Consider the following 23,472-nt stretch of genomic DNA (forward strand, 5'->3'; position numbering starts at 1 on the left):
TGATTAGAAAGCATGTAAGAGACCTACGTGCAACTTAACTGGTGTCAGAGGTGTTGCTTCACGTCATCCTGTAATGCGTATGTGGAAGTCATCATATGGAGACAGAACATCATCATGGATGCATCATGTGGATACAACTAATAATTACAAGTTGTATAATTAACGTCCTTCCACAGTGTCCTGAGGTGAAGGTCACAGTGACAAGTAAGTGGTCACAGAAGTATGGCGATCACTGCTGGGGTTATTGTTGCAAAGGATTGTGACGCCAAAGTCCTGGTTTTCTCCACAAAAACTACAACAGAGCCACTGTGGGAAGGCAGGCAGGGTCCTGCTGTGCACCCTCAGGTCTGGGAAGGTGAGGAGGCACGATCCTCCCAGCCCTGCCTGTCTTATTTCTACTGCACAGCCCTTAACTGGAGGGTTGCCAAATCCAACCCAAGGTGCAATGAAACACTGCAGTGTCTGAGCAATACCCATTCTTCCCAAAGCTTCACTGTCTACTATTTTAAAGTTACCCTTCTACGGGTAATTATTATATTTTACACTTACAAACAATAGATTTCAAGATGCCATAACCCACAAATACTTAATCATACTAGTTTTGCTATTTTTAAATTAGCAGGTTTATTAAATTGAAAAGATCTCCAAAGTATTACTTATACAATCTAATGTTTAAAACGGCAGATGCATTAAGTTAGATTGTCTAAGGTACTTATGTAGTAGCCTCTTTAACATTTTCCTTAGTCAGTTCTTAGTTGACTTATTAAATATGAACTTATGATCAAAAATGAGAAGACAAAAAAAAAACAGGTTTAAAATAAAATCCATGTTGAGAAACATGAAGAGAGATGGGTTCTATGGGCTGAAAGATCTAGAACCTACACTTAATATCATTCTGTGCATTCAGTAATCAACAAATTTCCCAAGACAGACAAATGATGCAATAAACTGCAGACCAGGACCAAGGCGAGGCCACAGCCAAGCAGTTATAAATTTGAGAGGCCTCCTTACTTGTCTAGCAGCGAAGTTTTGGGGGTTGAGCCCTGTGCCGATTGCTCCAAGGCTGACGTTGGGTAGTGTGGAACCAGAGGGAGACAGCTTGTAGCTGGGAGAAGGGGAGAAGGGAGAGCAGGGAGCCTCATCCCCAAGGCACCCATCTTGATTGGAGAAAGGCAAAGTCAGCTGAAAAGTAGTAGGAGTTAGCCAATCACAACGAGTGTTGGTTAGTGAAGCAACAGAATGCAAGAAGGGAAAAGAGAGAAACACTAGCAATAAACAAAGTTAGAGTGTATTAGCAATAACTGAGGATGGAATTTGGATCTGATAATAATCTTTACACTCGGCCCAACAGACACCATCTGTCATCTTCTTTGATATTGATTTTTCTTTTCCCCTAAGTTAGTAACACGTTCTGTCCATTGCATTAAGATAAAAATTGCCAGACACTTTGATTTTATGCATCTAATATTGATTGCTCTAGCAATGTGGCTGCTGAAACAGAAGCCAGGTCAATCTTGTGAATATGCTACTGTCTGGACCAGCAACAAGTGTCAAAATGTGCCAGATTTAAAAATTTTGGTTTTAACTGCTTTCTGAAGACCAGGAACACAGTAAATTAGTATTCTGAATCAAGATATAATTCCCACCATTAGAAATGGTAAACATCAAAACCAATAGGTAGAAACTGCTTGGTTAAATTAGGTAGTTGAGAATTTGAAAAGTATACCATTGTAACTAAACACAGATCGCTAGGGAACTGGGGAAAGATAACAACAGAGTTCTTTCAAAACTAGAAGAAGGCAAGGCCTTAGGAGATATGGAATATCTGCACAAAATCCCAAAATTTATTTTGTAGCTGCACAGCAGCAGAAAAAAGAATGCAGAGTAAGTTTCTCTCTAACATTTCCACACTTCGTGAATTTCTCAAAACTCAGATTTTCTAATACATACATGCTAAAGACAGATGGTTCTTGCTCTTGCCCAATCACCTGTTGACATCAATCGTTTTCAGGTCACCACATTAATGCAGGTGATGTTTGTGTTTGGCTCATCTAGTTCAGTAATTCTATGCTTCCTCCAGAATCAGTTATCAAAAGACAAATGGGAACCAAAGCGGTTCTCATGAATTATTATCTTCAACAAAGGATTCAACTCACCTTCTCAAAATAAGGCCCACTATCTGTGGTTCCCATGTCTTTGGAATTAGGTGGACGGAACCCAGATCGATCCTTCCTCATGATATCATTAAAATCCCCGAGATTCATCGCTCGCTTGTCCACATCAAATTTTTTATCTGAAAGGCTTCCTGAAAAGTAGCATAAACAGAGTGAAAATTTCCACAATCAATGTTTCCCCCATGAACCAAGAGTGAAGCTGCCCCACTATCCTCATGGGTGCCGGATAGGAGCTATTAATATTTCTATTTCTGGGGATAAGACGGGCCAAACTCTCATTGGTCCAGGCTGCTGGTGTTTATCCCAGGAACACATATGGGTCCTTTTTATGTATTTATTCATTTATTAAAAAACAAAACAAAACAAAACATATATCTGTGGTAGTTTGTTTTCCATGGAAGACTGAAAGAGCCTTAGGGATAACCTGGCAAAAATCTGGCTGAGAAAACATTTAGACTGGATAGTGATGTGTTTGATGAACACATTTTGCTCATAAATTCAAATGTCCTCAGGGAGAGAAGTTGTCTGTTTTTGCTATTTTAACATCATCGAGATAAATGGTCTGGGTGAAACGTAGTTACAAGGAATAGAAAGATCAAAGAGGCACAGTGGTTGCCCTCAAATTCAGAACTTAAGAGCTGAACACAGAAGATGGGTCCACATTACCTACATGTCGCATTCCCAGGTGTCCTAACTATACATACCACTCCTCTTTCACGGCTCTATAAATGTGCTGTCGTCTGCTGACATAACCAGTGTCCCCCCAGGAAACGTGTTTTAATTCTTCTCATATTTAGAAATATAGACCAAAGACTACCTACGTCCTTTACTACCCAGAATTATTTTCATTTCTTCTTAGTTTGACTCTTTTTAAGTTCTTCAGGGTGATCAAGAGCATTACTACAAAAACCCCACAGACCAGTAGCTAACACTGCATCCACTCCAGTTGCAATGTGAGAATTTGTCAATAATGAAGCCTCCCGGTACAGACAGGACTGGTAACTTGAGGGCCACATCTGGCACACAATTTGTTTGGCCCCACAGAGCATTTTAAGAGACCTGAATTAGTTCTGATATTTAAAAATCAGGGCTGGGCGCAGTGGTTCACGCCTGTAATCCCAGCACTTTGGGAAGGCGAGGAAGGCGGATCACTTGAGGTCAGGAGTTCGAGACCAGTCTGGCCAACATGGCGAAACCTCGTCTCTACTACAAATACAAGAATTAGCTGTGTGTGGTGGCACACGCCTGTGATCCCAGCTACTCAGGAGACTGAGGTGGCAGAAATCACTTGAACCCAGGAGGCAGAGGTTGCAGTGACCAGATATCATGCCACTGCACTCCAGCCAGGGTGACAGAGCAAGACTCTGTCTCAAAAAATCAATAAATACAAAAATCATAATACCAGTATACATCTGAATTTCTGGCCTGACTTGAAAGACTTGTCATAGCTCAGCCTGGATTCCTCCGGAGCAGCAACTGCTAGGAGCCATGTAAGGCTGATTCTTCCAGGTGGACTCTCCACAGTTAACCCGTGGTCAACTCGTCCCAGGTTTTTTTTTTTTTTTTTGAGACTGAGTCTCACTCTGTTGCCAGGCTGGAATGCAGTGGCACAATCTCGGTTCACTGCAACCTCCGCCTCCCGGTTCAAGCGATTCTCCTGCCTCAGCCTCCCAAGTAGCTGGGACTACAGGTGCGTGCCACCACGCCCAGCTAATTTTTGTATTTTTGGTAGAGACGGGGTTTCACCATGTAGGCCAGGATGGTCTCGATCTCTTGACCTCCTAATCCGCCTGACTCGGCCGCACAAAGTGCTGGGATTACAAGCTTGAGCCACCATGCCTGGCCTCATCCCAGTTTCTTATACCTGGCACACATCACTCATTTACATTCTTCGCTGACTCCTGCAGTCATTTGAGTTTTCTATCCCTACCTAGTATCTAGCACAGCACCTTACAAAGAGTAAGTGCTCAATCAATGTCTACTGAACTGCAGCCATCCCTACTCAAATTGGGCAGGAGATGCCAACAGGACATCGTAACACTGATACACTCCATTCCTCTCAGCGGAGTGATACACACCTACAGACAAATCCATTTTGCTGCTTGGATTATCTTCAGTCTGACTCTGAAAAATAAAGAACAGATGAGACAGAATTAAGGATGCACATCTTTGAATCAGAGAAGTGGCATTATTCACGTGAGAGCTACATCTTACTACTGGCACTACAGAAGGTTCTCTGAAATGAACTTAATGAAAACATTAACATTTTTAATGTGCTAGCTTGATTGCTGTTTGGGCCTATATTCCTACAATTCAGTTTTCACATACAATTAGTCTCAATAAGTCTACAAAGAGAGCAATAGATAAACAGCTGCCTGAAGAAATAAACCCCTGTCCTTAAGTTCTAGTCAGCTCAGGATCAAATTCCATGAATGGCAGCCAAATAATGACAACTTCTTCTCGTGACTTGTCAAGTCATCAAATCTTCAACTGTGCAGCCAAGTCAAGTCGTTTGTCTTTTGGCCAACCAGGGACAGGGTGTCCCTACACCATTCCCGAGAGACAAAGAAATCAGAAATTCTACAAGAATTCCCTAAGTCATTAGTCCCAGTATAGTTTTTCTAGTTTCGTTGTTGCCTTTTTAAAAAATTGTAATATGAAAACTAGTACAGTAATGTGGTCAGAAACAATTGTATAAATTTTAAGTGCCTGCCTCTTTCTTCTCTATCGTCCTAAGGAAAAGGACACAATGACTACAAATTTAAAAGCCATAACCTTTAAATGTTGGAGTATGTCATTCAGAATAAGAATAGAAGAGAAATACTACTTAAACTCAAAAGATCAAGAACATTGCTTAACTAGTTTTTAAATCTGTAACTTTGTACTATATGTGGCAGTGGTCTTAACATTTGTATTACTCTTAAACCTGAAAGTTGGGATACATGATACATTTGAAAAAAATAAAACTTACCAGCAATCCCATATTTGAAAACTGTTTGGCAAGAGGATTCATCCATGAATCATTGTTTCCTCCTTTGAGGGAGCACTACAGAAACGAAACACAGAACCTCAGAGCCAAATAATTTATTTCAACCTCCTGAGTTTTATTAATACAGATTGAAAACGTAGACTTGAGTCTACCTTTTTAGAACCTATTTCTCCTTAACTAAAATTATGTTGATATTTTATGTTAGTTTAAATGATTAATAAGCCCTAGTTATATCTATGCTTGCATTTTTATAAAATTCACTGCACTGAACTAGAAGTAACTGGAAAAACACATGCTCAGCTGGTACTTTTGCTTTTTAAATAGAAAGAAGTCTGATATGATTTTCTAAAATAGAAGTTTTGCACACAACTACTTTCACTTTCATTAGGCTGCTCTCTGTTACCCAAACTGGTTTATGTGAGGAGAAAAGAGTTTGATGTTAGTGCGTGTCATTTGGAAAGGAGCCTATTTAACTGGGCGTTATGAGGAACTCGTAGTACTTCCTCTGTTTGTTTCACAGCATAAAGGACATTGGTCCTGGTGGTAAAGAGACCTAGTGGAACACAACATTGCCGATCTCCTAGGCAGAGTAGGGCAGCAGTAGGTTTTAATTTTTTAATGGGACAAACTAGTTTCTCCCCTGAACAACGCACTGACTGAGCTCCACTTTCACTTTTGTGAGGGAGGCAGGTGGAACTACGAGGATTTGGCGGGGTGGGGCTTTGTGCACTTGTGTATTTCACAGGTAAAAATTCTCCATGTTGTGATGATAGCTCTATATATATATATATATTTTTTTTTTTTTTTTTTTTCTCTGCCACTCAGGCTGGAGAGCAGTGACGCCATCCCAGCTCACTGCAAGCTCCGCCTCCTGGGCTCAAGCCATTCTCCTGCCTCAGTCTCCTGAGTAGCTGGGACTACAGGTACCCGCCACCACGCCTGGCTAATTTTTTTGTATTTTTAGTAGAGACGGGGTTTCAGTGTGTTAGCCAGGATAGTCTCCATCTCCTGATGTTGTGATCTGCCCACCTTGGCCTCCCAAAGTGCTAGGATTACAGGCGTGAGTCACCGCGCCTGGCCCGTGATGATAGCTATCAAATCAATTTTATTATCCTTGAAAGTGATGAAGCACTTAAATTTAGTACAGGTTGTGTGTGTGTGTGTGTGTGTGTGTGTGTGCACGCGCGCGCGTGTGTGTTTTGAGACTGACTTTCGCTTTTGTCACCCAGGCTGGAGTGCAATGGCATGATCTTGGCTCACTGCAACCTCTGCCTCCTGAGTTCAAGCAATTCTCCAGCCTCAGCCTCCCAAATAGCTGGGATTACAGGCACCTGCCGCCACACCCAGCTAATTTTTGTATTTTTAGTAGAGACGGGGTTTCACCATGTTGGTCAGGCTGGTCTTGAACTCTTGACCTCAGGTGATTCACCTGCTTCAGCCTCCCAAAGTGTTGGGATTACAGGCGTGAGCCACCATGGCCAGCTAGTACAGATTTTAAGGTCAAAAAAGCCCTCACTAGAGAGAGGGGAGAATGGGGAGTTACTGTTTAATAGGTACAGAGTTTCAGTTTTGCAAGATGGAAAGAGTTCTGTGGATAGATGGTGGTAAATGGCAGCATTTATCATATGTGAATATACTTAATGCCACTGAACTGTACACTTAAAAATATACACTATGGTAAATTATATGCTATATGTATTTTATCATAATTTTTTTAAAAATGCCCTCAGTATGAAAAGTCAGAATCACTGGTACTGGGGCTGGAAGATTCAATTTCCAATTAACTTAATTAATTACATATTGGTTGTCACCCTAGTGGGGTATTAGTCCCTTTCAATCAGTTAATTTAGTCTCATTGTCAATTTGTAAATAACCAAAAGAAAGCCAAAATCACACTAGACAACCTAAGAGTGCAAGGAATGCTGAAAAGTTTGCTGAATAATTCCTTCTGTGACTAGGCTAAGGAAATAAAAGCTCTTAATAGAAGAAAAACCATAAGTGACTGCTTAAGCAAAATGTCTCTAAATAGAAACACACTGTGTTCTTATTCTATAAAAGAGTCGTCTACAAAATTAATGGCCTATAGGCAAAGGGCAAATGGGATGAAGGCCCAATCCTCAGACATGGGAAGGCCTCTAAGATGGCACCTGGTATTTGAAACACAGGAGAATATTAGCTGTGAAGCATTTCATAGGGTGCCAAGACTCTCATGCTGAAATTAAGTATTGGATGCCCATTTCTTATTTCCACTATTTTATTTGTCAAATGAAAATCTGGAATTGAAAAAAGAGAGCATCTGCCAAGACACTGGTTCAGGCTCAAAGACTACCGTTCCAGATTGAAAACCAAAGTCCTCATCAAACTGTGCAAACCAAAGGAGAAACTGAGTTGTTATGAGATACAGAAGGTATCTCATACAGAAGATGGAAAGTTTAGTACACAACTTGGTATATGATGTGCAGAAATCATCTAGCTGCCAGGCTGGGCACGGTGGCTCATGCCTGTAATCCCATAACTTTGGGAGGGCGAGGCGGGCGGATCACGAGGTCAGGAGATCGAGACCATCCTGGCTAACACCGTGAAACCCCGTCTCTACTAAAAGATACAAAAATCTAGCCGGGCATGGTGGCTGGCGCCTGTAGTCCCAGCTACTTGGGAGGCTGAGGCAGGAGAATGGTGTGAACCTGGGAGGCGGAGCTTGCAGTGAGTTGAGATTGGACCACTGCACTCCAGCCTGGGGGACAGGGCTAGACTCTCTCAAAAAAACAAAAGAGAAATCATTTAGCTGCTATACACACAAGTACACATTGGTACTTCATTTGTCGGGAGAAGGGTTTTGGGTCTTGGAATTTCCCAAATCAGATAAAATCGGGACGTACTAATCACCACGGGATAAGCCAGCATTATCTTCCTTTGGGTTCCCTCCGACACATCTATGGGGATTTACTGGAAGGACTTCTTTGGCTTTAGAATGCAAAAGCATTTATAAAGTATGCCTTGAGAGCCTCCAACAGATTGTTATAATGTGGAAACTAAAAATGAAAAATATCTCATATCTTTGAAAACTTCATTTTACCCACAGCAACAGTTTTATAGTTCAAGGTTTCAAGGTCATGGGAAAGGAAGATGAAGGGTAAAAGGGAAGTAGTTATTTGTTTGCAAGAAAACATTTTTCCCCTTACTTAGGACCTTGAGGACCCCAGCTGCCTCACACCTTTCATTTAAACATCTTCAGTTCTGGCTGGGCGTGGTGGCTCACGCCTGTAATCCCAGCACTTTGGGAGGCCAAGGCAGGTGGATCACGAAGTCAGGAGATCGAGACCATCCTGGCTAACACGGTGAAACCCTGTCTCCACTAAAAACACAAAAAATTAGCCGGGCGTGGTGAGGGGCACCTGCAGTCCCAGCTACTCAGGAGGCTGAGGCAGGAGAATAGCGTGAACCCAGGAGGCAGAGGTTGCAGTGAGCCAAGATAACGCCACTGCACTCCAGCCTGGGCGACAGAGCGAGACTGCGTCTCAAAAAAAAAAATCCTCAGTTCTAGCTAGGTGTGGTAGCTCACGCCCGTAATCCCAGCACTTGGGGAGGACAAGGCAGGAGGATTGAGCTCAGGAGTTTGAGACCATCCTGGCGACGTGGCGAAACCCTGTCTCTACGAAAAAATAAAAAATTTAGCCAGGCATGGTGATAGTTCTGGCTATTACAGAGGCTGAGGTGGGAGGATTGCTTGAGCCCAGGAGGTTGTACAGTGAGTCGTGACTGTGCCATTGCACTCCAGCCTGAGTGACAGAGTGAGAACTTGTCTCAAAACAAAAACAAACGAAACAAAACCTCCGTTCTGCCTTCTCAGAGCGAATGAGCAAGTGCCGACATTTGTAAAGCGGGCTACCTTCATTTGTTTCTTTCCTCCTTGTCCCCAGCTTGCTGAGCTGTGGGAGGAAGCACTGCCCTGAGAGCCAGCGGTGTTCCAGACTCCTCCATCCTCCTCCTCTTCCCAGCTGGGATGACGAGGTCCTGTGACTGGCCCGTCACTCTCCCCCCAGCCGTCTTGCATAGATTTGGAATCTTTAAGGAAAGAATGAATTAACTCTTTGCAACAGCTATATAAAACAATCAGCAGAATAGTAACTCCTTGCAGATGCAGCATTTTAGTGTCTTTGTAATTTTATCTACTCCATCTACAACGGCAAGGCAAATATTATTACTCATTTTTTAGAGAGCAGGAAACTAAAACCCATGAAGTTTCAATGATACACAGAAAGTTAACAAACCAAGAAAGGTTCTTCAGAAAGAACCAAGACCTCCTGATTTCTGGATCAATGCTTTTTCCCTTGCACCAAGTTGGACAGGAATTTCAAAACTGAAAAGAACTTATCACAACATTCCTGGCAAGAAATTTCACATCTCAATTAAGAGAAATCTGTTCCTCTTAATGAACATAGTTTACTGCAGCCGTGGTTTTATCCTCCATTCAGTATGTACTTTATATACAATCGACACTATAAATACGAGGTATGATAAAGGACAACTGTCTAGCTTGCTTGGGGTGAAGCAGAGACGAATAGAACATGAAAAGGGGGAACATTTTTCATAAGATTTTGAATATCAGAATTATGGTGAAAGAAGAAAAATTCACATATAGCCACGGAAATCTAAAATGTATTAGAATTATATACTTGAAATGTATTAGATACTAAAGAGGCAAAGAATATATACATAGTGGTTTTGAAAAGACAGGAGGAGAAAATGTGGAGGATAAGGAGAGGAAGGGAGAAAGGAAAGCAGAGAGAAATCCAAGAGGCTTTAATATTTGAGGAAGGGGGACATCAGCATCCCATTCTAAACAAAGATCTTTAATTTGAAGACTGGAGTAAGTCCTTAATTCCCTCCGAAAATACTGTGCAGAATCAAAACATACCTTGCAGTAATAATACTGTATAAAATGATAAAGAAAAGGAAACACATTCTCCTGCCTGGAAAGTTCCATCTGCACCTCTACTTTCCCACATGACAGGACATTTATGAAAGTCTTCTGATGTGTACATAGCTTTATATGAAGAGTTTAAGGGCAGAAAATTGGCTCTTCCAGGCCTTTCCTTGAATGACAACTGCCACCCTGTAGGATCAAGCCTATGATAGCCAAGTAGGTTTGTGCCAAGTACATAAGGCACAGGGCAATTCATTTCTTCTAACTGTGGCATCTCATCCCCCAGCAAGGCCCAGGTGAATCTGACTGTCTCCCAGTGAGGTTCACTGTAGCCACAGGAAGGGGCTGTATGCACAAGGGGGAGGGTTGGGATGCTCCTCTTCCTGCTGCTGGCAGTGCTGCCGATAACCAGGACTGCTGCCTCTGTATACAGGATTATAAATTTATATAATACCATATTTGTGATTTATATTATACAAGCATACAAGCATAGGCTTTATACCATCCACTGACAAGCAACAGGAGTTAAAAACCCAATATAAATAACACATTGACCCCTTTAGAACAACGAAGACACGCAAGTGAACCTTTTTTTTAAAGAGGGAAGCTAAACGTCTAACAAATGTTTCTTATAGAAAAGAGAGGTCTAATTTTTAATCATAGGATTCATAACATCAAATTTAAGACAGGCTACCATCAGCTGGTAGCCCTTTCTTCTGCATATTACACATTTAACTTACCCACAGAAAGGATATGTGTTATAACTACAGATGATCCTGAAGAGTAGAAGACATTTTTAGAATCTGAGGAAAAGTGGTTTTGTGATACAAGAGAGGTGATCCTGGGGTTGGGAAAGACACATGAAAATCCTGAATATACTGGTAAAGGATCTCTTTGTGCCCAGGGTCTGATTAATGTCTTCCAACAGCATTTTGGATGTACTTCAAGTCTACTAGATTACATTTCCCATGATGATACGACTGATTTCACAATGGAAATAATAAAACCAAAATTTTCATGAAGCTATTTTAACGAAGTCGAGGAGAGTCATGAGTTTTAAAATGTAGTCAAGTTACTGCATATAAACACGTGTGAATTTCCAGAATAGAGCTAATGTATTCTTATATGGCACTGTAAGAGTCCTGAATATCACATGATAAACTTAACAGAATTTATTTTCTTGTTTGAATTTTGGTCATTCCAGAAATGTTCATTATTTAGTCAAAAGATAATCCCTTAAATCTGCTATATGGTAGAAAAGAGATGTTGGAACATTTTTAAGAAAGTTACAAAAATAAGTGGAAACAGGCACTTGAATTTAGGAACAGCCAATGAGGCATTCCATAGCCTCAGTCCACAGAGTTCTGCTCATTACTGTGATACACATCACCAGTTGGATCAAGTACAGCTTAGATTTTCGATTTTCAATGATTCTGAATAAGTGTGATGTTCTTCATTTAAAATACTGAAGTTAAATTTATGCCAGGTTCAAAAAATCTGAAATGGTCTTATGTGGAAGAAAAATGACAAAGGCAAAGGAAAGTGCAGAAGGATGAAGTCACTGGGCAGCACAGATCATATTCCACATGAAAAGCCAGGAACTTTTGTTTTAAATTGTACTAACAAACAAGTAGAAATGCAAGCTAGACATGGTGAGCACATAGTCACTGGGCTAAAAGCATCACATCAAAATTACAATTCTGTCCAGATACTAAATTTAAAACAACATTAGCTTATGATTTTTAGTTCACCTTAAACATTTTGAGAAATGCCAAGCCAAGCCACAACCGTTTGCTATTAACTAATTATTTAACACTCAAGGTCCTGAATCTCACTGAATCCACAGTTTAAAACTAAACAGCCCTCACCAAAATGTCAGATTCTCAAATCTGACATTTGACAAACATTTAACAAAGAATCCCGGCTGGGCACGGTGGCTCACGCCTGCAGTCCCAGGACTTTGGGAGGCCAAGGCGGGTGGATCACGAGGACAGGAGTTCAAGACCAGCCTGCCCAACACGGCAAAACCCCATCTCTACTAAAAATACAAAAATTAGCCTGGCATGGTGGCGGGCGCCTGTAATCCCAGCTACTCGGGAGGCTGAGGCAGGAGAATCGCTTGAAGCTGGAAAGCAGAGGTTGCCGTGAGCCGAAATTACACCACTGCACTCCAGCCTGGGTGACAAGAGTGAAACTCCGTCTCAATTAAAAAAAAAAAAAAAAAAAAGAATCCCTCAAAAAATGAAAAGCTTCACACTTACTAGGCTTCATGGCATTGGGAGCGTTGGCGGGCGTGTTCCCCCAGCCTGTGGTCGATGCTCCTGTATCATCCATCTCGCCCCACCCAGGACTGCTTTCATTTGGCTCACCCCAAGCGGAAGTACCATTATCTGGAGCAGGTGGTGTGCTTTTGCTCCAGACTATAAAGAAAGGAAATGTCTCTAAGAATCATTTGTTAAATGAAATGCCATAGTATCCAGTGGTGTGAAGGTGGAGGGAACAGGCATGCCTATATTCTGTCGACAGAAATGTAAACAGATTCAACTTCCATGTGAGGGGCATTTGGCAATGTCACCTTTTAAAAAAATCTGATGCACATTAAACTTCTGACCCAGTAACTCCACTGCCAGGAATTTTTTTTTTTTTTTTTTTTTTTTTTGAGACAGAGTCTTGCTCTGTCACCGAGGCTAGAGTGCAGTGGTGTGGTCATGGCTCATAGCAACCTCCACCTCCCAGGTTCAAGCGATTCTCCTGCCTCAGCGTCCCGAGTAGCTGGGATTACAGGCGCACGCCACCATACCCAGCTAATTTTTGTATTTTTTTTTTAAAGTAGAGACAGGGTTTCACCATGTTGGCCAGGCTGGCCTCGAACTCCTGACCTCATGATCTGCCTGGCTCGGCCTCCCAAAGTGCTGGGATTACAGGCATGAGCCACCATGCCCAGCCTGCCAGAAAACTATACTATAAATATACTTGTAAAAATAGGTAAAATTACATGTATAACAATACTCACTGCATCACTGATAGAAAAAATGTGGAAACAACCTAAATATCTATCACAAGCGGACTGGTTAGACCAACTGTGGGTCACCCATAAAAGAAATACTGTGTAAAGGCCAAGTGCGGTTGCTCATGCCTGTTATCCCAGCACTCTGGGAGGCTGAGGCGGGTGGATCTCCTGAGGTCAGGAGTTCAAGACCAGTCTGACCAACATGGCGAAACCCCGTCTCTACCAAAAAATACAAAAATTAGCTAGGCTTGGTGGTGCATGCCTGTAATCCCAGCTATTTGGGAGGCTGAGAAGGAGGCTCACTTGAACCCAGGAGGTGGAGGTTGCAGTGAGCTGAGATTGTGCCACTGCACTCCAGCCTGGGAGACAGAGTGAGACTCCATCTCAAAAAACAGAAATACTGTATATGAAGCAATTAAACTGCAGACTATGTGCTAAAATTGAAAGCTATAAGTATAATGAGAAAAGCAATGTGAAGAACAGTATACAAAGTACAATCCCTTCTCTGTAAAAGTTTTGAACGGGACACAAACTTCTAAGAGATTACCTATGGGAAGAGACCCTAGGGGTTAAGATTCTTTTATTGATTATCTTTTGCTTTTCCACACAGTTTGAAGGTTTTTGCTATATGGATAAAGTTTTTTAAAATTTTAGCAGGTTTTATTCCGGATAGGGAGCTAGCGAGAAATCTTCATTTCCTTCCTCATTCTTTTTAATACTTGAAAAAAGAATGAGTTAAAAGTAATCATTTTTCTAAGTGGCCACAAATGGATTAGCTAAACACTAGAGGCGTACTCTGAGAAAACTGATTCTTGGCTGGGCGCGGTGGCTCATGCCTGTAATCCCAGCACTTTGGGAGGCTGAGGCAGGTGGATCACCTGAGGTCAGGAGTTTGAGACCAGCCTGGCCAACATGGTGAAATTCTGTCTCTACTAAAAATACAAACATTAGCTGGGCATGGCGGCAGGCATGAGAATCACTTGAACTTGGGAGGCGGAGGTTACAGTGAGTCGAGATCATGCCACTGCACTCCAGCTTGGGCAACAGAGCAAGATTCTGTCTCAAAAAAAGAAAACTGATTATTAATATTATGATTAACTAAAAAAAGACTAAAAGGTGCATCCCCCTTAATTTGTTGAACTATATGCTTTATAGGGACATTCAAGTTGACAATGACAAACTAAGAATGGCATTATCATTGCTACTTTTACCAGGTATGATGTTTCCTATTCAAATAGTGATGGAAGAAAGTTTAATTCTGGGCAACTGATTATCCTAACAATCTCTCTTTTTTTTTTTTTTTTTTTTTTTTTTTGCGACAGGGTCTCACTCTGTCACCCAAGCTGGAGTGTAGTAGTGAGATCGTAGCTCCCTACAGCCTTCCATCTCCAGAGCTTAGGTGATCCTCTCACCTCAGTCTCTAGAGTAGGTGGGACTATAGGCACATGCACCACAGCCATCTAATTTTTAAAAAATATTTTTGTGGAGACTAAAGTCTCTCTAGGTTGCCCAGGCTGGTCTCAAACTGCTGGGCTCAAGGGATCCTCCTGCCCCAGTCTCCCATAGTGCTGGGATTACAGGTGTGAGCCATCTCACTAGGCCTGAGATAACAATAACAATCTCTTATACAAAGTACTCCCATTCCAGAGGTAATCACTAAAAATCATCTGGAAAGAGACAGAAGAAACCTTCCAGATACCAACTTTGCTTCAGCATCATGATGGCCTCTGGAAAAACACAGGATATTTCCCTTTGCTGGGGAAACAGAAGCAGAGATGTGTCCACGGGTAGAACCAGAATGGAAATCAGGTCTATTTCTGCTACTACTTTAATTCTTTATTTTAAAATCTAGAACATAGTTTGTTTGGCAAGATATGTCTTTTGGATTCTGCAGACCAATACAATTACAGAAAAATAATTTTGGGGACTAACACAGGGTTGTCATCTTTTCCTTTTGCCAAGAAAGAACATTAAAATGTACTACCAGCATCTGCCATCACTAGCATTTTATAAAAAGAGGTTCTGTCAGCAACAGAGTAGGAACCGTAGGAAAGCGTCTCAGAACAAAACTAAATTGAATAAATTCACCTAATAAAAATGCCGTGGTCTAGGATTTCTTTTCTTCATCAAAAGCTGCAAGAAAAAGCCACTGCTTACCTGATGCCGATTTACCGGTCATTGGGGTGGGCAGGTTTGGTTCTCGAGGTGCCGGGCCCCCTTGGGAATTCTTATCCCACAGATTCACATTCTTGTAGTTATAACTGTTAGGGTCTCCCCATGCTGAAGTGCCATCATCAATGTCCATTTTCCGACTAATTGACTGTGGGGATGGCTCTTCCCAACCACTGGGCTCCTCATCCTTAGGGGTTGCAGGCTGTGGCCCGCTGCTCCAGCTGGAACTGGAAGGTCGAACGTTGCCTGGAGGTGGTGGGGGTGGGCCTCCCCACGAACCAGAAGCCTCTGGTTGTGGTGGCGGTGGCTGCTGTGGGGGCTGCTGCTGTTGGTGTTGTTTATTCCAGGAGTTGGGCTGTCGGCCTGTCTCATTCCATGCTGGGGATCTTTTGCAATCCTCCCATCCACCTTTTGAAGCTAGGCTTGCATTGCCACCATTACCCCAGGTTCCGATTTCATTCTGCCCTCCTTCACCCCACCCAGACACAGGTTTACTTGCAGAACTTTCCCAACTGCTGCTTTTCGTCTGATCGACTTCCTCTCCCCAACCATTCTTCCCAGAAGACCATCCTTGATTGGGCTGGCGTCCACCTCCCCACCCCTGATCCTTGCTGGGATTCTCATTCCAAGAGGAAGGTGTCTTTTCATCAGGTCGTCCTCCTCCCCAGCTGGAAGAGTTGTTGTTCTTGTAGTCATTCCAGCCTCCTGTGTTCTTGGGGTCTTTCCACTCTGTAGAGGCTGAGAGCTCCCCCCATCCAGACTTCATTTGATTGCTTTGGCTGGGTGCATCTCCCCAGCCCCCTGAGTTCTTGGTCTGTGTGGCAGCGCTCTCCCACCCCTCAGTTCCTTTGTCAGATTTCCCCTCAGGCCTTGGCACCTCTTCAATGTCCCACACCGTGTCCTGCTTAATTTGAGTTTGGCCCCAGCCAGTGTTGGAGAGCACCCTGGGGTCCAAATCAGTTCTGCTCAAAAGAGTCTGCAAGACAGCCTGACAATCAGGATGTGTGGGCCTGTACGACCGACGGCCAGAGTTATGACTGTCGCTACTTCCTGCTTTGTGGTTGCTTCCAGTGCTTTGACCTCCAACTTCACTTCCTGTGGAGCTGGAAGATCTTCCCCAACAGGGAGCCTGGGCATTGCCTTGGTTTTCAGGGAGGGGGTGGCCCTTTTGATTGTCCCATGCTCCAGTGCTAGAATTTGGTTGGTTTGGACCACTCCATTCTCCAATTTTCAACTCATCAGACCCAGTCGGCTGTTTCCATTCTCCCTGAGAGACCCCAGATGTCATTTTGTTCCCTTCACCCCATTTGTTGTCATTAGAGTCCTGGGGGCCAAAGTTCCAGGACCCACCCGTAGACCTGTTATTGTTGTCCCAAGAGTCATTTTTTGACCCAGTTGATTTCTGAACAGAAGCTCCTTTCCAGGAGTCCTCTCTCTCTTTTCCATTGTTCCCATTGTTTCCAGAATTGCTTTGTCCAGAGACTGTGTCAGTTCCAGAAGGCCCCCTAGCTGCACCCCAAGATCCAACACTCCCAGTCTTTCGATCTCCAGTGCTTTGTGAAGGGGCATCAGTGCTCCTGGAGGTGTTCCCCAAGCCCATTCCAAAGGGCATTCCCTTATTCTCCATGGGGTTTGGTGAACTTAAGTTCAAGGAGTTAGTGTTTCCATTTTTTGGTCCATCAGTGTTATGAATTTGAGCCTGTTCTCTGCCAGAGACAACAAAATTAACACCCGCATTTTCCATCTTTGACTGCTGTTCCCTGGATGTCTGACCTACTGTGCTAACTTGTGCACTGGAATTACTATTCTCTGTTTCCAATGCCCCTTTCCTAGAAGTTCCTTCTTGGACCAGCGCTGGCCAGGCAGATGGGTTGCTATTTGGGTTAAAGTTGCTGAAGCCAGAGCCAGGTCCAATTCTATCCTGACCACTCACATTCCTCCAATTTCCTAGTCCATTGTTGTTTTCTGTAGTTGGGTTGGAAGATTGAACAGATTTAGCCTTAGGGTCAGATTTCCAGACCCCAAGATTACATTCGTTCCCAGAACTTGCAGACTGGCACTGGCTCCCTTTTCCTTTGTTACTAGTGGTGCTTCCTGGCAGAGTGCTCTTCTCAGAGCCAGGGTTCGAGGCACTGTTGTTATCGGTGGTGTTTTCGGAAGAAGATTCAGTGTCTTTGCTGGCAATACAAGGCCACTCTTCCATGTCAGACCCGTCTACAATCACCTTGTCCCAGATGTGAATTGGGTTGGGGGAGGTGCCGTTGTTGGAGGAGGCTCCCGAGCCCCAAGTGGAATTTGCATAATTTGAAGCAGCAGCACCTCCAAGGGTTGAGTCTGGGGAAGAGATCATCTTATTAATCACAGCTTCACATGCATTCATTACTCATCAATCCCTCAAAGGGGCTCTCCTTTGAGCTCTGCCCTTAGGAGAGCTAATCACATGCCAGTTTCTCTCAATCCAGTTGCTTGTATCACAACTGTCTTAGTCATCTCTTCTTTTTCATTTGCCTTGTGTTATACCAGCTAAGTCTCACTTCATATCTCTCAAAACTACACCCTTTGCCGTTCCTATTGACAGAGAAGGGCCTTCTTGTATTTTGGGACAAGGCAATAGCAATGACACTCTAAACTTGCTCTGTATCTCCAGTCTACTCTAAACACCCCTGGCTGGAGCAATCTTCTTTTTTTTTTTTTTTTTTGAGACGGAGTCTGGCTCTGTCACCCAGGCTGGAGTGCAGTGGCAGTGGCCGGATCTCAGCTCGCTGCAAGCTCTGCCTCCCAGGTTTACGCCATTCTCCTGCCTCAGCCTCCCGAGGAGCTGGGACTACAGGCGCCCGCCACCTCGCCCGGCTAGTTTTTTGTTATTTTTTAGTAGAGATGGGGTTTCACAGTGTTAGCCAGGATGGTCTCGATCTCCTGACCTCGTGATCCGCCCGTCTCGGCCTCCCAAAGTGCTGGGATTACAGGCTTGAGCCACTGCGCCCGGCCAGGAGCAATGTTTCTAAAGCACACCTTTGAGTATATCACTGCTATATGGAGAACCTTCAACAGTTCCTTAGTGCACAAGAATAAAGCTGAATTCCTTGGCCTCGAATGTCATCAAGATGCTCCATGACCTGAGACCAACGAAGTTTTCTAGTCTTATCTTCTCCTGCTTCCTATGTTGATGTTAATATTCCACACTACTTGACATTCCACAACTCATGCCTTCTCACTCTGGCACCATTCCACGTTGGCATCTACTGTGTTTTTCTGCTGAATTCACACAGTGAAATTTACTCATCCTTCTGGGCCCAATTCAAGTGTCATTTCATCTACCAAGCTGTTTTCAAGCTCATCACCTGAAAATAATCTTTCCCTGTCTAGAGCCATTTTGCTCAGCACTGCGGCACCATGTTCACAACTTTCCTTCCCCATGTTAGCATCTTTGAGGCAGAGACTCTAACTTGCTAACGTTAGAATTCCACGCAGCAGCCAGCACAATGCTGCTGAGTAAGCATCTGCTGAATGATGAATGCCCACTGAGCCACTGAGCTCGGCGCCCCGGGTTGGGGGGGTGTCACACGAGTATGAATTAGGCAGCGTTCACAACCCCAAGGAACTTAATCTGATAAATGAGGCTGGCTCACCATATATTTTGGTGGAATTTACCATATTTGGTGGGAAAAATGGTTTTTAATGAGATTATTTCTTCTCAATTTACTTTGGCTTCTTTAACCAGGCAGCTTTTAATCAATTTGAAGTTGCAAAGTATTATACAGAGGCATAGAAAAATAAAAAACATAGAATCCCAAACTCTTGAGATTTAGGGGCCTTCTTGGTTTTCATAATGTGCACTCTGACTCACACTGGCCCCATGTCTCCACCTAGGCCTGGTTACACTGGGCTGCAGAAACTCTGCCCAACAGGGCCCGCCCTCTCACATGCTTCCTTTTGCAGCTGGTTAGGAGAGGCCAGGAAGGAAAGGCCATGGGTAGGGCTTATCTCTGCAGGAAGTCTGTGTCACCACGAGGTTTCTTTCCATCCTTACTCTGCACACAACAAGGTGGTGACCGAATTTTCTAGGCAATTATTTGTTCAAACTCAGAACTCCAATAAAGCATCCTACTGGTGACAACCATCAATCAATTCATTGTCTTTGCCAACGCTTAATGGTATTCAAGCTCTGAATTTTAATATCACCCCAAAAGACATTTTTAAGTTGAAATTTGTTAATAAACTTTAAAAGATATTTAGAATTTCTTAGCTGATAGTTGACTTAGTATTCATCTGTTAAAAATTCTCAAAACTTCTAGTAGAACCCTTCAGCTAAATCTCTCTTATTTCAACATACGGTTTTTAACAAAGCTCAAAATCCAGGGCCCTCAAAAGAAATACTGATTTTAAACATCTAATTAAAAAAGCTATAGAATAGTATTATTTTAGAATTCTCCCAAGATTCTATATTGCAATGTAGCAAATCATTTTCTCTATCCTCCTAGCATTCTGGAAACATAACACAGGCATCTAAAGATTAGGCTTCACACAAGCTCCATGTCCAGTTATGCCCTGAACACATATGACAGTGGAACTGTGGAGGTTCAAATTTATAACACTCTAGTCTGAGAAGGAAAAAAGGCTCCCAAAATAATGAGCATCAACAGCTAAAACAGCCCTCATGCCACGAGCACACACTTACGGAACCTCAGTTCCAAGAATCACCAATACACATCACATACTAGGATCCTCTCTCATCTTTTGACTAATCCCAGTGGTTTATACAATTAATGGCTCTCCTGGACTTTACACCAAGCAATGCAAACAAAGTGCTGTCTGTCTGTCAAGCTGCCATGCATTTGATTCACGGCGTGCCTTACCTGGCGCAGTCCCACTCTCACTCTGCAGCAGCGCTCCTGTCACTTGTGCGTTGTTTGGGTTTGCTCCAGGTGCTGTGCAGGGAGGAGGCCCTGCCCCACCCCCAAGGAGCATGCAGGATGGTGGAGGGGGCTGCCCACGTTTTAGTAACACTTTGTGGTCCTGCTGGCAACGGAATCGCGGCGGCACCTCCCGAGGCATGTAGCGGGCGGCGCTTGGCGGTTGTCCGTTCGGCACTGCCACCCTTTTGGCATTGTTGCCACCATTGACTGGTGGCGATGGAGAGCTGCCAATTGGGCTGGCGGCCGTTGGTTGGCTTAAACTTGGTTTCGTCACTTCGGGCACTAAAAGAGAGGGGTTGGGAAACAGTCTTTGAAATACAACAAATACATTTTTTCTAAAACTTTAAATAATTTTATTATTTAATTTAGAGATGGAGTCTCGACATGTTGCCCACGCTGGTCTCGAACTTGGGCTCAAGGGACTCTCCCACCTTAGCTTTCCAAAGTGCTAGGATTAAAAGAGTGAGCCACTGCACCTGGCCAAGATTATTACTATTTTTTATTATTTTATTATTATTTTTTTGAGATGGAGTCTCACACTGTCGCCTAGACCAGAGTGCAGTGGTGTAACTTCCGTTCACTGCAACCTCTGCCTCCCGGGTTCAAGCAATTCTCCTGCCTCAGCCTCCCGAGTAGCTCGGATTACAGGCACCTGCCATCACAACCAGCTAATTTTTTGTATTTTTAGTAGAGACGAGGTTTCACTATGCTGGCCAGGCTGGTCTTGAACTCCTGACCTCGTGATCCGCCTGCCTTGGCCTCCCAAAGTATTGGGATTACAGGCGTGAGCCACTGCGCCCAGCCTATTTTTATTTTCTTTTTTGAGATGGGGTCTTGCTGTATAACTCGGGCTGGAGTGCGGCGATCTTGACTTGATGCAACTTCTACCTCCAGGGCTCAAGTGATCCTCCCACCTCAGCCTCCTGAGTAGCTGCGACTACAGGCATACACCACCATGCCAACTCATTTTTTTTTCCTCCTCTAGAGACAGGGTTTTGCCATGTTGCCTACCTAGGCTGGTCTAAAACTCCTGAACTCAAGCTATTTACCCACCTCGGCCTCCCAAAGTGCTGGGATTACAGGTGTGAACCACCACACCCAGACCCTAGCTAAGATTATTTGTAAGAAAGCTTACATGGTACCAATTCTAACAAAGTAACTTCTCCTTTCACTCTATTCTCAAGGGACACAGTTATTCCAAATTCTCCACCATCTCTTCACAGTTTACTGAAGGCAGGATGAAGGTGGCGGCTGATAGTGACATGAATTTAAACACAGCAAGATCATGGAATACATTCCATCAATTAAGGGGGAGATGGAAGCGATCATCATTCACTCCCCTAAATCAACAGTGGAATTAATGCCCTGAAGTGCTGCCTAGAAGAGTTAAATGTCCATGGCAAAGTCCTTGGGAAAGTGTTCAAGCCTCAGTCCAAGGGTCCCTTCCTTTCATCCACATTCTTAAAAGATCTACCCCTGAGTAACCTCTCTTGAAGTCCCTGGCCTAGGTGAGCTAAACATTCTTCCTAAGTGTTCCTGGAACACATCATCCTGCTCTCTCTATCATGAAAATTCTCCATTCAAAAGTCCATCTATCTCTACCATAGAAATTCTCCATTTACAAGTCCCATCTCTCTCTGCCACGGAAATTCTCTACTTACAAGTCCTTCTCCCTCACCAGGCTATGACTTCCTGAGGGCAAGGACCCATCTTTCATCTTTTCTTTTTTGCTTAGGGCATGGCACAGAGTAGACTCTTACAAGAAACTCTAGGTCTGGAAAATCACAAACTCAGCTTGGTTTTGGTTTCTACAGCTACCTGGACTCAAAGACTTGCACCGCTCTCTGTGTAAATACTAGAAATGTTACAAATCTTTTTGCTTTTGTTAAATGTAAATACTTTTTCTATTTACTTTAAATAATTTGATTTTTTAACCTCAATTTTAAAAATGGCCCGCATACAGTGTGGGAATGTCGGGGCAACCATGAAGCTGCACTCTGCCGGACCCTCTGGCTCTGCCCCTTGAACCTACAGAGAAGGCTCTCTGAGATCTGCACCTCCCTCGCTACATGCTGCCAAAAGATCACTACCCTCTCCATAAAACTCTACCTGGCAAATAGAGGCTGGAAGTCATACAGAAATAATCATCAAGCCTGATAGTTCAGATGATTCTGAGGCCCAAGTCCCTGCCTCCCAGGGTAACGTCAGGGCCAGCTCTGTGGGTACACTGCTTTGACTGCTAAAATGATGCTGGGCCAGCATGTCGCTTGTTGAACTGGCTCCTTTATGAGAGAGATACAGCATCATCAGAAATCAGGTGGCCCAATCTATGCCACTACTAGACATTAACACACTGTGGGTGACAGGAAGTGCCTGCAGCAACTTCCAGGCGACCCCATGTCTAACTTCAGCCAATCACAAGGCAGCACCAGGCATCCCAGTAAGGGGAGGGGGAGTGGAGGTCAGAGGATCCAAAATCTGATAAGTAGAATAAATGTGTGACTTAAGAAAATAAAATTAGTCGGCTGGGAGCCATGGCTCACGCCTGTAATCCCAGCACTTTGGGAGGTCAAGGCAGGTGGATCACAAGGTCAGGAGTTCGAGACCATCCTGGCCAACATCGTGAAACCTCGCCTCTACTAAAAATACAAAAGTTAGCCAGGTGTGGTGGCATGCGCCTATAGTCCCAGCTACTCAGGAGGCTGAGGAGGAGAATTGCTTGAACCTGGGAGGCGGGGCTTGCAGTGAGCTGAGATCCCGCCACTGCACTCCAGTCTGGGCCACAGAGCAAGACTCCGTCTCAAAAAAAAAAAAAAAAAAAAAAAAGAAAATAAAATTAGTCATTATCTAATATTCATGACCTGTAACAGATGGATACATAACTGGTAAATGAATGAATGAATGAAGATTATTTAATACTAGTTTTCTATCTGTTATTGGCGGATTCTATAGCATAGGGCATTCGCAATCCCCTTTTATTTTATTATGAGAATAAACAAGAAGTTGTCAGAGACTGGAGATATTCATCCCAACTGGTTTTTAGGACGGAAAGAGCTATGTTTCTGTAAGGCTGCCCTTCTATAAAAGGTCTAGAATCTTCATTGTAAGTTAACCAGGTCTACTACATACTTTTAACTCAATCCAGAAAAACAAGACAAGACAGAGTGACCTGCAGGACTGAGCGCTGAACTTCAGTTTGACTCACTTTAAAACATTCACAACACTGTTTCAACCGAAGAAATTTGGTAGGTATCACGTATCATGCAAGATGCCTTGCAAAAGTT

The 23,472-nt window shown here is 43.4% G+C and overlaps 1 protein-coding gene across 8 annotated transcripts in view; it reads right to left on the minus strand.

Moving 5' to 3' along the window:
* Positions 1-23,472, minus strand: part of TNRC6B (trinucleotide repeat containing adaptor 6B) — a 281,982-nt gene that overhangs the window by 48,694 nt on the left and 209,816 nt on the right. For 5 of the 8 annotated variants that reach the window (XM_033233864.1, XM_033233866.1, XM_033233867.1 and 2 more), the window contains 7 exons: positions 20,129-20,470; positions 15,258-17,606; positions 12,352-12,510; positions 9,053-9,228; positions 5,146-5,220; positions 4,253-4,298; positions 2,157-2,305 (listed from right to left, as the gene is read on the minus strand). In XM_033233864.1, the coding sequence (XP_033089755.1) occupies positions 2,157-2,305; positions 4,253-4,298; positions 5,146-5,220; positions 9,053-9,228; positions 12,352-12,510; positions 15,258-17,606; positions 20,129-20,470 (3,296 nt within the window). Of the gene's footprint in view, positions 1-1,011; positions 1,183-2,156; positions 2,306-4,252; positions 4,299-5,145; positions 5,221-9,052; positions 9,229-12,351; positions 12,511-15,257; positions 17,607-20,128; positions 20,471-23,472 lie in introns of all 8 variants that reach the window. The other 3 variants (XM_033233871.1, XM_033233869.1, XM_033233870.1) reach the window with 3 other exon arrangements.

Source organism: Trachypithecus francoisi, unplaced genomic scaffold (assembly GCF_009764315.1).
Source record: "Trachypithecus francoisi isolate TF-2019V2 unplaced genomic scaffold, Tfra_2.0 Lachesis_group14, whole genome shotgun sequence".
Taxonomy (NCBI): domain Eukaryota; kingdom Metazoa; phylum Chordata; class Mammalia; order Primates; family Cercopithecidae; genus Trachypithecus; species Trachypithecus francoisi.